At 39.4% G+C, this 13,979-nt stretch overlaps 1 protein-coding gene across 4 annotated transcripts in view; it reads left to right on the plus strand.

Annotated features, from left to right (window-relative positions):
* LARGE1 (LARGE xylosyl- and glucuronyltransferase 1) overlaps nt 1–13,979 on the plus strand; it is a 286,503-nt gene that overhangs the window by 75,379 nt on the left and 197,145 nt on the right. For all 4 annotated transcript variants that reach the window (XM_069807359.1, XM_069807360.1, XR_011328841.1 and 1 more), the window contains one exon: nt 8,124–8,310. In XM_069807359.1, the coding sequence (XP_069663460.1) occupies nt 8,205–8,310 (106 nt within the window). In that variant the 5' untranslated portion in view covers nt 8,124–8,204. Of the gene's footprint in view, nt 1–8,123; nt 8,311–13,979 lie in introns of those variants that run through there.

Below are 13,979 nucleotides of genomic sequence, written 5' to 3' on the forward strand. Positions count from 1 at the left end.
TAATTGTAGCGAAGGATTTGTCTTCTGCTTTCGATCAAGGCCATATGTATATTACATTTTTTTTCCTATTTGCTGATTCCTTGATTATTCAAATATGACATTCCCAGCAATTCTTGGAATTTTCATTACATCATTTGTTTTATTTTTATATAAATCTGTAAGAAATATTTGTGGGTCTGGTAATATTCAAGCAATACGTAGTGATGAGATGAGGAGTTTGGTCCTTATATATAAAATTCAACTTCCTGTCTGTTAATTAGGAGAGTCTTAGTCCCTATTTTCTGTGAATTGATGCAGGTTGAATTGATCTCAGTGAAGCTGTATTGATATATACTAGGTAAAAGTTTTAACTTGGGATTCTCTGTGTGTTTCAGTATAATCGTTTATGTATATTATTATACGTGCACAGTGGAGTAGATGTTAGTTGGAATTTTTGAGGATTAAAATGAATGGCCACTATCTATTTTATGACAGGGGACAAAATTGTAGAATCACGGAATCATGGAATTGAGTTTGGAAGGGATCTCTGGAGATCATCTGGTTCAACCCCCTGCTCAAAGCGAGGTCAACTACAGCAGGTTGCTCAGGGCCGTGTCCTGTTGGGTTTTGAATGTCTCCAAGGATGAAGGCTCTGCAACCTCTCTGGCTGTGTCCTTGCATTGGGGAGCCCAGACCCGGTCACAGCACTCCAGATATTTCTCACCAGGGATGAGCAGAGGGGAAGGATCCCAAGGAGACCTCCATCTCTTTCTGCTGCTCTCGCATACAGGGTAATTCCTTCTCCTTGCCTTCTTGGCTAGTCCTTCCTAAAAAGCCCATATCCATCCATTACCTGATTGCTACAGACAGATATCTCCTGTCCACATCACTCAACATCCTTGGTTTGCCAGCTCAGTCCACTACTTTCTGATTTGTTGGTGGGTTTTCATCTCCCTCCTCAATACTCACAATTTAATTCCTCACCAGTTTGGCCCCAGCCTATTGGAAAAGACACTTTTGCCCCATGTGGCCAGATGCGTCCTGTCTCTTGTTAGCAGTCCTCCATTCTCAGAGAGGGTCCCATGGTTGTAAAATCAAAATATCTCTTGTCAATACCAGCTGCACAACCAATTTTTGACCCACAGGATCCAACCAGTCCTCAGTTTCTTCCTCCTCACTGCCAGGATTGAGGAGAGACCCACCTGGGCCCATTTGTCTCTCTTTTTATTTTTTTAATTTAATGCGAGTATTTCATAAAGAGCAATTTACAAGTACAATGCCAACTTCTATTTCCATCTGACAAGTAAGTAGCTGCTGTGAGCATGTTACAAATCCCCATGTAAAACTAACTTGTAGTTTGAGATCTATGCAGTAAAATAAAGGGTTCCTTTTTTTTCTTTTTTTTTTATAATAGGGCTTTGCTTCACAGAGGGACATGGATTCTTTTGTCAGGGAGGAACACTTCAAGCAATAATTGTTTTCTCCTGGGCAAAACTTTCTTATGAATCTTTAATCAATTTCCTTGTTAGAGCGGCTCTGTACATAGAGGATTCTAATGAAGGTAAACAGTGCTTTTGAATAAGCATCCAAGAACTTCAGCTGAGAAGCAAAGTATTCGCATCAAAATTCTTGAGAGGTATTATGTGTGTTGCATGTAGTGCCCTACTTCCGATTTAAAGACCATTTTGTTTTCTGTGTGGTTGCATGCACACAATACCTAAGAAAGGGAATTAATGAATCGATAAACCCATGACTCTTCAGTGTTTGATTATGAAGGAGAACAATGCCCTGGTATAGAGGGAGAGCAATGATGCAGCAACATGCTGATGTTTTCTTCCAGCCGAGAGCAGGTAGCACGTTACTTTTTCTTTTTCCTCCTGCCATTATTTCAGGTGGAGAGGCGTGGATTTGGAAAGAAGTGGAGCTTTGTCCTTGTTTTAAGCCTGAAATTCAGATGTGTAATAATGCTGTGGTCCCAGTGTAAAATGTGATTCTGGAGCAGAATTGCTTTACTATTAAAAGATTCTCTATCACAGTTATTACTGCTGGTTGGCCATGGTCTCTGGTATGTTTATAGTTCAATGACATTGGGATCTCAAATTCTAAGGTGTTCTTAGTATGTATATATATATAGTATCTCGTTAGACTTCTGCTATACAGTAACCGAGTCAGGCTCTGTTTCACTTTCTTTGAACTCTGCGAGTCCTGAGATAAACTGGGGAGTCAGGAAATACTGGTACTATATGCCCATATAGGTGAAGGGGTAGAGTAAAGCAGAGTTTGGAGAACTCATAGAAAAACCAGGTCAGTAACTGCTTTGAAAATAAGTATCATTCTTGGGTTGCAAATGAAATATGAGTAACAGGCAAGATTGATCTTTCTGTCATGATTGTGTTTTGTTGCTGCTATCTCTTCTCAACTGATAGATTTTTTTCCCCCTCATGTTAACGGTGACATTTTAGTGGAGGCTTAGGAAAAGATTCTTATCCTGTTGATCTTAAATTGTGTTATTCCTTGATAATAATTTTTAAAGTTGCAGGCTTTCCTTCTTTTGAGCATTCTAGACTTGAAAGGAAAAAGGAATGCCATTAAAAACACATCTATAAAAATATATACATACATACATATAGAGGAATACGTGGGAATGAAAAAGGAAAAATGTGAAAGCGTATTACTTATGTACTTCTCTCCGTCTGTGACTACTCTAATGTCAAGATAGATCCCTATTCCTGTGGTGGTGTTGCTTACAGGTGGAACCTTCTAGAAAACTTTGATGAACAGGACACTAATAGAATTTTCCTTGAGCCATGGCACATACCGAGTGAAGATATAAAAGAAGGTGTCAATCCTGTGTGCCCTCAGAGCAGTTAGCGCAGTTCCAAGGCAGAACTCATTTGTGCTGTCAACTTACTGGCTATATTCTCTCTTATAGGTAGGGCTATTTTCTTGTAACTAGTTGAGAAAGAGTAAATTTGGTAGCATTTGGAAACTCTGCTGTAATCTGTTCCTTCAAAGTGGCTTCACAGAACTTCTGAGGTGGATGCTGAGTCTGAGTTTAAAGTCATGATACCATAGGATTAAGAAGTCTGATTCGGGGGAAGTTCTCTAATGCCAAGAAAATTCAGAGTTTGGGAGCAAAGGGAGCCTTAGATTTGTTTCTGTTGCACATTCTCCATGAGGGAGAAGAAGAAGAGGTTGATGAGAGGGGAGATGGCATTTTTCTTCAAAATGCTATTTCTATTTTAAGAACTTGAGAAGTGGAGTATATTAACAAAGGGATGTTTATTTAAATAAACATTGACCATTTAATTCTTTCATCTTTTATTTCATAATGTTGGGCTTATTTCACACCCTGCCTTTATGGTACCAAACTTTTCTCTAATACGACAAAAAAATCTTGTCACATGACAACCAACTTCCATAACTTGAAGACCACAAAGCTGCAAAATAAAAACTGACTCTCAAGGAGTAAACTCATTATAACCCCACATTAGCAACATCTTAAGGAAAAACAGAAAAATACTGACTAAGATACTGCTTTTTTCTTTAGGTTATTTATATTTTGAGTCTGGCAAAAAACTGTGAAAAATCTCTCATGGGGGACGGATGCTACATTGACACAGAGCCAAAGGAAAAGCTTTACAGTAGAAATTGTTCATTGACTCTGTGACTGCAAGTGTGGAAAAGCAGAGAGAATTAGATAACATTAATTCAAGCAACACAGCAAAGCCAAGGCACGGGACTGGTGTATAAACAGCTTTAACTGTATATATTCATTTCTGTGGTTCTGAAAACAAATGGAAGATTACTGGGATAAGATTAACTGTAACAAATGCAAGGAAAATATATGAAGCAGTTGGAAAAGCTTTTTATAGTAGAGCAGTTAAATCTAGTTAATTGTGTTTGATTTTTGTTTTCATAATTACTTCCATTGTTCCACTGAACTCCTGCTGAATGTCCGACATAGTTGAGCTGTCATGCCGTAATTAAAAAAATAAATGAATAGAAACTGAATACCAATGTGATTAGTGTTGTGTTACATGCTTTAATATATGTGCTGCTCTTACTGGTTGAGAGCTACTTCACACTTAGCTGAGAAGATAATCCTCGATGTAAAACAAAGCCACCACTCTGATAAGGTAGCATAGTTAATGGAAGCGTTTGACCGTATGTGAAGGTAACAAAAGTCATTCCCTTCACTGTTGCCATGTGGGAAGAAGGTCATGAGTAAGTCTTTGTAGTGAGAAACCTAGTTTATTTTCATTCCCACTGCGATCCCTCACCCAGGCATTGTCCAAGCTAGCAGCCTTTTATAGCACCATTAGCAGTAATCAAGGATGAGTTGTCCTGAGGTTGCCTTATTAATGTCTGTTGATCTATACATGTGCAGGAGGTTTTATAAATCTTGAACTGGGTGTATTGTAGAAGTGTAGAGCATCTGACTTACTGACAGCAAGACATACATGCATGATGTACGTACAGCTAACTTTTGTGGATATTATTTAATTCGATTTCTAAAATATAATTATGTGATACTCTTGGGGCACATTCAATGCATTAAAAATTGAAGACCAAGGTAGAAGAATATCCTGAAATGCATGCATCTTCTCTGTATCTGTGGCACGGGCAGAAAATGTGGTTGTATCTGGAGGAGTGAAGCTGAGCCATGTTTCAGACTGCAAAACCCTTACCATAAACTCTCACAACCGTTCCCTTTCACTCTGGGGCTAATTTTGATCTCCCTTGCTTTGGAGATAAACCAAATAAAGATGGCTAAAGTTGCAGTTAGGTGTATCTGAAAATACTAACATTGGGCAACAGATAAAGAGGAGCCACTGGCTGTTTTTTGATCAGAGTATCTCTAGATCCTGTGCTTAAGTTGGCCAGTTCCTTCCTCATCTGTTCTTTATTTTTTTTTTCTTCCAACATATTTCATGCTGTGTATTTCTGAGTTCTGGTGTTCAGTTAGCACAGCTGTTAAGACTGAAAGCTACCAGGAGGAACACTGCCTGGATTTGTATAAATGAAGTGAACCATCTTATAGTGTTTGTTATTACTGAAAAGAGGAATATAGCTAGCAATGTCACTTCTGAAGTAGCTTCTTTTTTAGCCTGTACCATGAAACTGCTTTCTAAGACCTTCTAGGCAGGTGATGGTCTGATTCAGTAGGACTGTGGCTTGAGGAGCAGTGGATGCCGTAGGAGAAGTCTGAAGGGCAATGGCAAGCTCGTGTGGCAGAAACGTGCGCAGTGCTGCCCTGGTCCACGCTCAGGTCTCGCTCCGGTGCTGTCAGTCACTTCCCTTTCACGATGGATGTCAGTCTGGTACCTGCTGAATTGAAAGGAAAACCAAGTCAAGGAACTGCAATATCTTCTTTCAGTTTATTCGATGATGGCAGGTTAGGTAAAATTCTTTACAAGTAAAACCAATGACGGGTACGTGACTGAGTCCAAAGCTTTTCCTTTAAGCTAAGCAGCTTTGTTACCGTTCATGGACCTTTTATACAATTGCTTGTCTAGGGTTCGCACATGATGCATTATCTAGTTTGGAAAAAAATACTCAGCAAGTGTGGTGATTTTATACACTGAAAATAAATATTTAAGACTCAAGGGAAGCTATTCACAACTTTGGGGAGGTGGGGAGATAGTAGAAACTTCCTTTAAAATAGTTTATGGCTCTTCTCTCTTTTAAAGCACCATTAAAAGAAATTATCTCAACGTTTCCTAGGGTGATCCATCACAAGCTGACTTGTCTGTCTAGGATTTTCCCAAATGTCTTCCTAGTTAGATAAAAGATGTGCACGAATGTGCAGAATGATTTGGCTGTTTCGTCTGAATGATGACAATTTGTAGAAAACGGAATTTGCCACATTCCTAGCTTTCCTTTGTAGCTGAATTGGGAGTTCAGTGTTGCTTCTTATACTTTCTTAATTTGTTAGGGTACTTTACATTCATGGGGCAGAAAAACTGGATTTCATTCTCCATGTCGACCTGTTCAGAAACTTAACTTGCATGGATATTTAAAAGAATATATAGGAAAAATTGAGTTATTTCTTAAATATGCAGCCCCAGGATCAATTAATCCACTACCAGCACTATAACCCCAAGCTTCAGAGTCTGGATGTCATTATCCCAAAAACTTGTATCACTGTACTTGTAACAGCATGATTTCAGAAACGTGCAGTGTTGACTCTTACTTTGCTACCTGTGGGTTTTACAGGTATCACTGACAGGAGCACTATGTATCCAGTGCATGTTGCAATACAAGATGTGGCTATTTGAGAATGACCCTGCGTGTGACTTTATTTTTTCAAAGATTTATTTTTCCATGCACAGATTGATGTCAGTGGTGCACGCCATGACATTAAAGGGGGGGGGGGGAAATTCCTACCTAAAGTAAGTGATTCTGTGCACTTTACAGTATCCACACAGATAGCAAGTGTAAAACACAGAAGCCAGGAAAATTATCTGTGTTTTTCGAGTAGGCATGTAAAGGACTCTCTTCAGAGTAGTTGTACTAGCTATGCGATGTAAGGAAAAGAAATGAAATGTAATCGTTATCCAAATAACAGTGAATAAAGATAAGAGTTCTCCACAATTTATCTACCAAATGTGTGTGTCTGTCTAACACAGTGACTCTAATACCACAGTTGTTAGTATTAAGTCTGTCCACATATTTTGTGCAAAATCTCTGTGGTGAGGCATTGGTTGCGTTGGCAAGCTGACGCAGTGGAATGCTTTTTGTGCTAGCTCTGGACAAATTACAGTCCATTTTATCAGTTCCAAGGTCAGAGTACTATCATGACTCTTAAACTGTAGTGTAGTGAAGTGGGCTCTATTGAACGTTCGAGGAACAGCTCTAAGTTTGCTTGATTACTGTAGCCAGGTATCTCCAGCAGCAGAGTTCTTTGTATGAACCTATTTCTCTTGTCTATAATTCTCATTTTTGCTGTAATTTGATTTCAGAATTGACTTGCACTGCAATATATGTGGACTTGTAGAGCTCAAGACATATTTTCAAGAGACACAGTAGCCATTGTTAATATGTCAGTCTAGAAATGCTGTAATTGCTTATTTCAACTCTAGTGCTAGTTTAAGCATAAGCCGAAGGGCACTGTTATTAACCACCTTGTACTGCCAGAGTCTGTGTTTCTTTCCCTATCATGCTTGCGGACCGATTGTTTTTTTTAAATTAGAAAACATAAGCCCTTTCACACAAAACCTGAACTAGATTTGCATGGATTTAATACCTCCCTTTCCTTCTCCAACTTCTCTAGTCTAACACTAGCCTTTCCTCCCTTTTTAAAAAAAAAAAGCGAATGATGTGAAACATTATTTTTATGCCCTGCATGCCTGCACTGGTGTGGGTATATTTGTTCTCCTGTGAGTAAAAATCATCAGATTATTTTGCTATTCTGGCCACTGTGAAATGCAGAACAATTATTTTAAACAAACTAAGACCAGAATTATTTTTTTTCCTCATAAAAACAGTGGTACTCTCCAGAATCCCCTTCTTTTCTCATAGCATACAGTCTAAAGCTCCCGATAACCCCTTTTGTGACTAAAGAAGCTTCCTTGCCCATTTTGCTCTTTCTTTTCTCCCCGTTTATACAGCAGTTCATCAGCATTGCTTTTTGATTAGCAGAGTGGGTCATTTTAATAACATCTTTCTGCCCCCAAACTTCACTTTTCGTTTTTCAGTTCACTCTCTTGAGTTCATGACCACCTGCAGCCAGCTCATGGATTCACTGGTGTGACTTTTGCTCTTTGGGAGCAGGTGAAGAAATGCGGGTGGCTTTCTCTTATCTGCCATGGGGCACCAGCACACACTGGCATCAGAGAACCCAGCGTTTCTGTAGAATAAAAGGGTGGCAAAAAAACCAAATAAAGGTGATGTCTCTTTGTAAGATTAGCTTAGTGTGTATTTAGGTGATACGATGTGTTTTATTGACTTACTGTCTTAGTCTGACTTCTAAAACTTGCTTTATTATTAAGTAGTTGTGGATAATTTTGAAATGGGTACTGCTTTGCAATTGCAGTAACCCTATTTTTAGCTTTGTTCCTTTAACTCTTTAGGAACACTGGCATAGTCTAACTTTCGGTACAGAGATAAGCTGTTAAAATGTTTTTTCCTTTCCCTTTCAGGGAGTAATATGTGGGAGGCTGTGGACTATTTGCTTCCGACATAGGAACAGCACTGGGTTGGGAATCTGCACTCCTGAGAGAATGCTGGGAATCTGCCGAGGGCGACGGAAATTCCTGGCTGCCTCTCTGACCGTCCTTTTTGTACCAGCCATTACATGGATTTATCTGTTTGCTGGGAGTTTTGAAGGTAGGAGGGGAATAATGGCTGGGGGTGAGGGGTGGGGTGTTGAATGATTTGTATCAGGGCAGATAAATGCACATCAGTCATCATTGATTTTATTTAAATAAATCTGCTTTGCCTTGCATAGGAAATAGTTCCCAAGGTGCAGATTTCAGCAAAGGGCCTTCCTTACCCTGTTTCTCACTGCTGAAGAGGAGGTAATTGCTGGCCCCGTTTATTTGATTTTCCTCTCATCATTGAACTTCTAAAAAATGCAACACCCCCCCCCCCCCCCCGCCCCTTAGTAATTTCTTCTCTGTGTTTTCTAATTTTTAAAAGTTGATCTGTCCTATGCCCTGTAAGATTTTACCTTTAATTAAAATTAACATCTCATTTTAGATCTGCCCTTAATATTATTTAAAAGTGTTTTAAAAGACATCCATACGTATTCTGGGCACTCTTTACGCAACTCTTGTTTTTATGGACTTGTGTGTTAGACCTTATATGTATGGATGACATGGGCCACTGAGTCCGATTTTGGGACACAAAGCAGGAAGGTGTATCTAGCTACAAGAACATGGAGAGCCTACGGTACAAGCCAGGGAAATGTGTCTGGCGCGGTTCTTTGCCTAGTGGGCTCTGCTAGGTCACGGTCACTCAGCCGCAGGCTTTCTCTTGTCCGGTTGTGCAGTGTGCTGCTGTTCACTGGAACAGGGAACACACGGTGGTACCTGGTTTGCGGAATGTCAGACGGTGGTGGGACACTGCTCTGAGGTGTAAATGTAGCAGCAAATTCTGTGAAATTTTTTATGGGCTCCTCATTTAGTTATATAAATGCCTACGTGGCCAAAACCTGCAAACACACGATGCTCTTTTCTTGCCTTTGTGTGAAGATTATTAGTTCTGGCCGCTGCCTTTATGCTTATTGTGCTAGAAGGCTGAACACGGAAAATCAATCAATACCTGTATAAAACTGTCTTTATATAAAATCAGTTTGAATCCATATCCCTCTGGGTGGCAGTGGGTTGCTATATCCAGAGAATCTTTCTGTCCTCTTCTTTCTTCAGGTGGAGATCCTCAGGTTCATAGGTACATTGACTTGCAACTATATAACTAGCACTTTTTATACTCACACTTGGAATAACCACTACTTTAACTTTTAAATTGTCTATCTGATGAACTTTTTTCCTGGCCTTAAAGGAGTTCAGCCATGATACTGCAGTTAGGTGAGGTTAGAAGATGTGGGATATCCTATTTTTTTGTTACTTTGTAGCTTTCTTTTTTTTACTTTCCTTTTTCTTTTTTTTTTTCCCCCCTGAGATGGAACATTTTATGTTTGGCAATAGGTGTGTTATTTTGGCAAGAGTGAAAAAAGCTGTTCAGCCTTTGTAGTTGTCTTAGCACGAGGAAAGGCGTTTCAGCCTTTTAAAAACTGTTCAAACTCTAGTTTACAGTCTGATAATTTTAAAAAGGCATTGTTTAAAATGTCAAGCTTCTTTCACGTAACCTTGGCTGACAAATCTGTGCTTTGTTTCAAAACAAAATTGGGTTCCAAGTTAAATTACAAGAGAGAACATGTAAAGATTTTCAGTGTGTATTGCATACATTTCTGAATGAGTTACATGCCAGGTACAAATATTTGCTTATGCAAATTTATTTGGTTACTTAAAATTCTGCCTTAATGGGTAGTAACTCTATGAGCTTATTCTAGAATGAAACACTTATGGGATTCCTGTTAAATTGGAAATATAAGGGGTGCTGGCTGCATACTTGAAAACTAATGATCTGGCAGGCAGAACATTACTGATTTTGTTTGATTTTTAAAAGCTGAGCAAATGCAGGCCTCACCTTTTTGCTTTTAGAAGAATATTATGCTGCCTCGTCGTAATGACTATTTTAATTGTGTCCACAATTGATAATGGCATGCTGCTTTAAATTCCTGTGTGTGTAGAATCCTTTGTTTTTACAGAGAGCTCAATACAAATCTTGAAATTTGCTGCTACATGGTATTTGAAGTGACTTAAAGCTCTCAATGTGAATTAATCTTAAATGCAAACCAGGGAGCAAAGCCCATGACCTATTAAGAAGCCTTGAACTGGAAAAGGACTGGAAATTATATAAAGTTAGTAACTCCTTCTGTTATTTTTCTGTATCTGTTTTCTTTTTCTTTTAATGTTTGGATGGGTCGTGATTGAATCTTTGTTGGTTAAAAACTAAGGTCCGTTAAAATATTTATTTAACTGAATAATAGCTACCATTTTCCCTAACTTGTAGGTATCATGGGCAGAGAATTAAAGCCATTTTGTTATTTTACCTCACTTCTTGTTTTGCACTCCACTATGGTTCACACAATTTGCTTACGTTTTAAGCTGTCTGTGTATACTTGAGTAAAAAATGTCCCACAATGGCTTTGTGCCTTGGTTTGAAATCAACAGGAGTGGAGAGTCCTCTCTCTCTTCTGGCACTAGTTTCTTTGGTTAATCACAGGCAGCACTAGAAGCTTTCTTCTCAGTTTATCTGGTTTTAGATTCAAGTAAATGGTTCTTGTTATACTTTTCTCCACTAAGTTAAAGAAATTGCCAGTACCTGGTATCTTCATAGACTCACTTAATTATTCAGCGTGGAAGGGACCTCAGGAGTTCTGTGGTTAAACTCCTGCTCAAATCAGGGTGGGCTTTGGGGTCAGGCAAGATTTCTTAGGCCTTTATCCAGTCGTGTCTTGAAAACCTCCAAGGATAGAGACTACATGGCCTCCCTGGGCAACTTGTGCCACTGCTTGACTGTCCTCAGGTGGAAGAGTTTCTCCTTATACCTAGTTTGAACCTCCCTTGCTTCAATTGATGTCTGATGTCACTCATCCCCTCACCATGTATCGCTGTGAAGAGCCTGACTCCGTCTTCTCGCAACTTGCTTGTAGGTGCTGGGGTGTTGCTGGTAAGTCCTACAGAGCCTTCTCTTCTCCAGGCTGAACAAGCCCAGGGCGAGCACTTCAGCCCCCGTACAGCTTGATAGCCCTATGCTGTACTTCATCGATGTTGTTCTTAGATTTGGGACCCCAAACTGGACACAGTGTTCCAGATGTAGTCTAATGAGTACCAAGTAAAGGAGGATGGTCGCTTCCCTCAAGCCTGTTTGCTGTGTTCCTGTTGATACAGCCCAGGATGCCGTTGGCCTTCATCACTGTCCACGCATGCTCCTGGCTCCTGTTTAATGTTCTGTCCACCAGGACTGCAGGTCCTTCCCAGCAGGACTAGTCCACAGCCTGTGCCAGTATGAGAGGGTTAGTCCTTCCCAGGTACAGGGCTTTGCTTTGTTCGTTCCTCCAGCCTGTCTAGGTCCCCTTGGGTGACACCCTTGCCTGTGAGTTTATTGACTGCGACCCCCAGGCTTGGTGTCATTTGCAATCTTGATACGGGTGAATTCTGGTTTCTCTTTCGAGTCATTGATAAAATTACTGAAAAGGACTGGTCGCAGAATAGATGCTGAGGAACTCCACAGGTAACTGACTTCAAACAGAGCATGAACGAGTAACCATCACCCTTCGAACCCAACATTCCAGCTAGTTTTTCAAGCATCTAGTAGTCCACCCATATAGACTGTAAAATGCCAACTTGGATACAAGGATGCTGTGGGAGACCATATTGAAAGCTGTGCTAAATTCAAGGCAGATTGCATCTACTGGTCATCTCTTATTCACAGATCTAGTCATTTCATCAAAGAAGGCAGTTAAGTTGGTCAAGCATGATTTACCCTTGGTGAATCCGTGCTAATTATTCCCCAGTCAGGCCTGGGTATGTTTCCATTTGAAGGTATTTACATGTAGTAGTCAAATCATCTCTCAGCCTTTTTTTCACTAAGCTAAAAAGGTTAAGCTAGCTGAGTTGTTACAGCAAAAAAATGTTATGCTCTTTTTTTTTGTATTCTTTTGCAATTGTTTGTTTGGATGTTTCAGGGCTCTAGAATCAAATATCTCTCTTTGGTACTGGTATCTGCAGTGCTGTGTCTGAAAATTATGTGTTCTTGATGTAATGAGGAACTACATTACTCATCCATATGTTTATATCTAAGAACTTAAGTTATTCATTTGCCATAGCATGGCAGTGGGATCACATTTAGAAACCCTTTATAAGCTCTTTGTTAGTGAATCTGTAATATAAAATATGCCCTAATGTAGTCAATTCCCGTGTTCTGCTTTTTAAGTAGATTGCAGTTCCTTACGACAGAATTTTGTTTCATTTGGGGTTTTGTTTCTCTTGTCAGAAAGTACATTGCAGCCTGCTACTTCACAGTTGTCACTCAGATGCTGCCAGTAAGACCCTTTCCTTGGAATATTCATTGGAGTTGGCATTACCCAAGCTGTGACAGCGAAGGCTACTAAAAGCCTCATTAATCATGTATAAATGTCTATTAAGGTTATGAACTAGAATATTAAAGAGGATTTTGAATATTGTATAGCCTTTGAACGTACCTGGTTACTGTTGTTGTTTTTAATAATGCACAAGGACAGCATAATTTCAGTTATCAGTTACTTTGAATGAAAAAGCTAATTGTTCCAACATTCTTAAATTACATTCAAAAGGCAAGGTAATACAGCAGGAAGGGTGGAGTGCATTTAAAGCAGGGAAGAGGAAATAATCAAATAATATATGATGAATTTTCATTAGAAAGAAAATAGCAATTTCACTAACCGACAGTAGCTCCAGAAATAGCATTGTTTTCCAAGCTATATGCAGCAGTTTCCTATCCCCTTTACCGTGAAGGTCATGGAAGATGGAGACTTGGAACTGTAATTTGACACATGATCTCTCGATTACTGATTCCTCAAAAAACATCCACTGTGACTATGTGGCCTCAGCAGATTCACAGTCACCTCCGTTTTGAGAGGATGAAAATACGCTTGAGTTATCAGTTTCTGCGTGGTGGATCCACTTGAGGTTGAAAGCCCTAACGTGTCTGTGTAGGGCTCCTGTGTAGAACATACTTCAGAGGAAAGGATGAGTCAGTAATGTAACCTTAAGATGAAAACTTGAGAAGTTGTGTGAGATCACGTAGGGAATCTGTGAGAGAGCAGGGAGTCGACTCTTTTCATTCCAGTGTTGGACGACTATCATTCTCTGTCAGTACGTTTTAGTCCAAGTAATCTGTAGAGACGTGATTGAAGCCAGAGTTGGGCAAACACCTCATAAAATACAATAAAGTGAAATGAAGGAAGGCTGCAAATATTCATCTTAGTATTTAAATGGATTCACTTTGATGCTGTTCACACTCTTTTTGTGTATGCTTTCCATAAATATTCTAGTGAATATGTTAATTGGGAAGACTGTCTACAGAAACAATGAATATCCAGTTTTAATATTCATGGGAAGCAGATTTTGAAATCATATTTGTGAATACTTGAATCAGAAAACTGATTCTGGCAGTTCAGCTTTATCCAGTTAAGTGCCAAAAGTTTATCACATGATCTATGTGCGTGATGAAAACTGCCTGAATTTTTAATGCTTGCAGAAAGTTGCTCATAAGAAGAGGCAAACCAATAATTAATTGCTAAAATGTCTATCAGACACTTGCAAGTGATGAACAAACATCAGCAATAATCCTTTCACAGACAATGTAATCAGGAAGGGGCAAAATCTAAAATTGCTTTTTTCATTACGAATCGCTCAGTTTGCCTGAATTTTATCTGCTGTGTGTCTCCA

The sequence above is a fragment of the Haliaeetus albicilla genome, chromosome 19 (genome assembly GCF_947461875.1).
Source record: "Haliaeetus albicilla chromosome 19, bHalAlb1.1, whole genome shotgun sequence".
NCBI classification, from domain to species: domain Eukaryota; kingdom Metazoa; phylum Chordata; class Aves; order Accipitriformes; family Accipitridae; genus Haliaeetus; species Haliaeetus albicilla.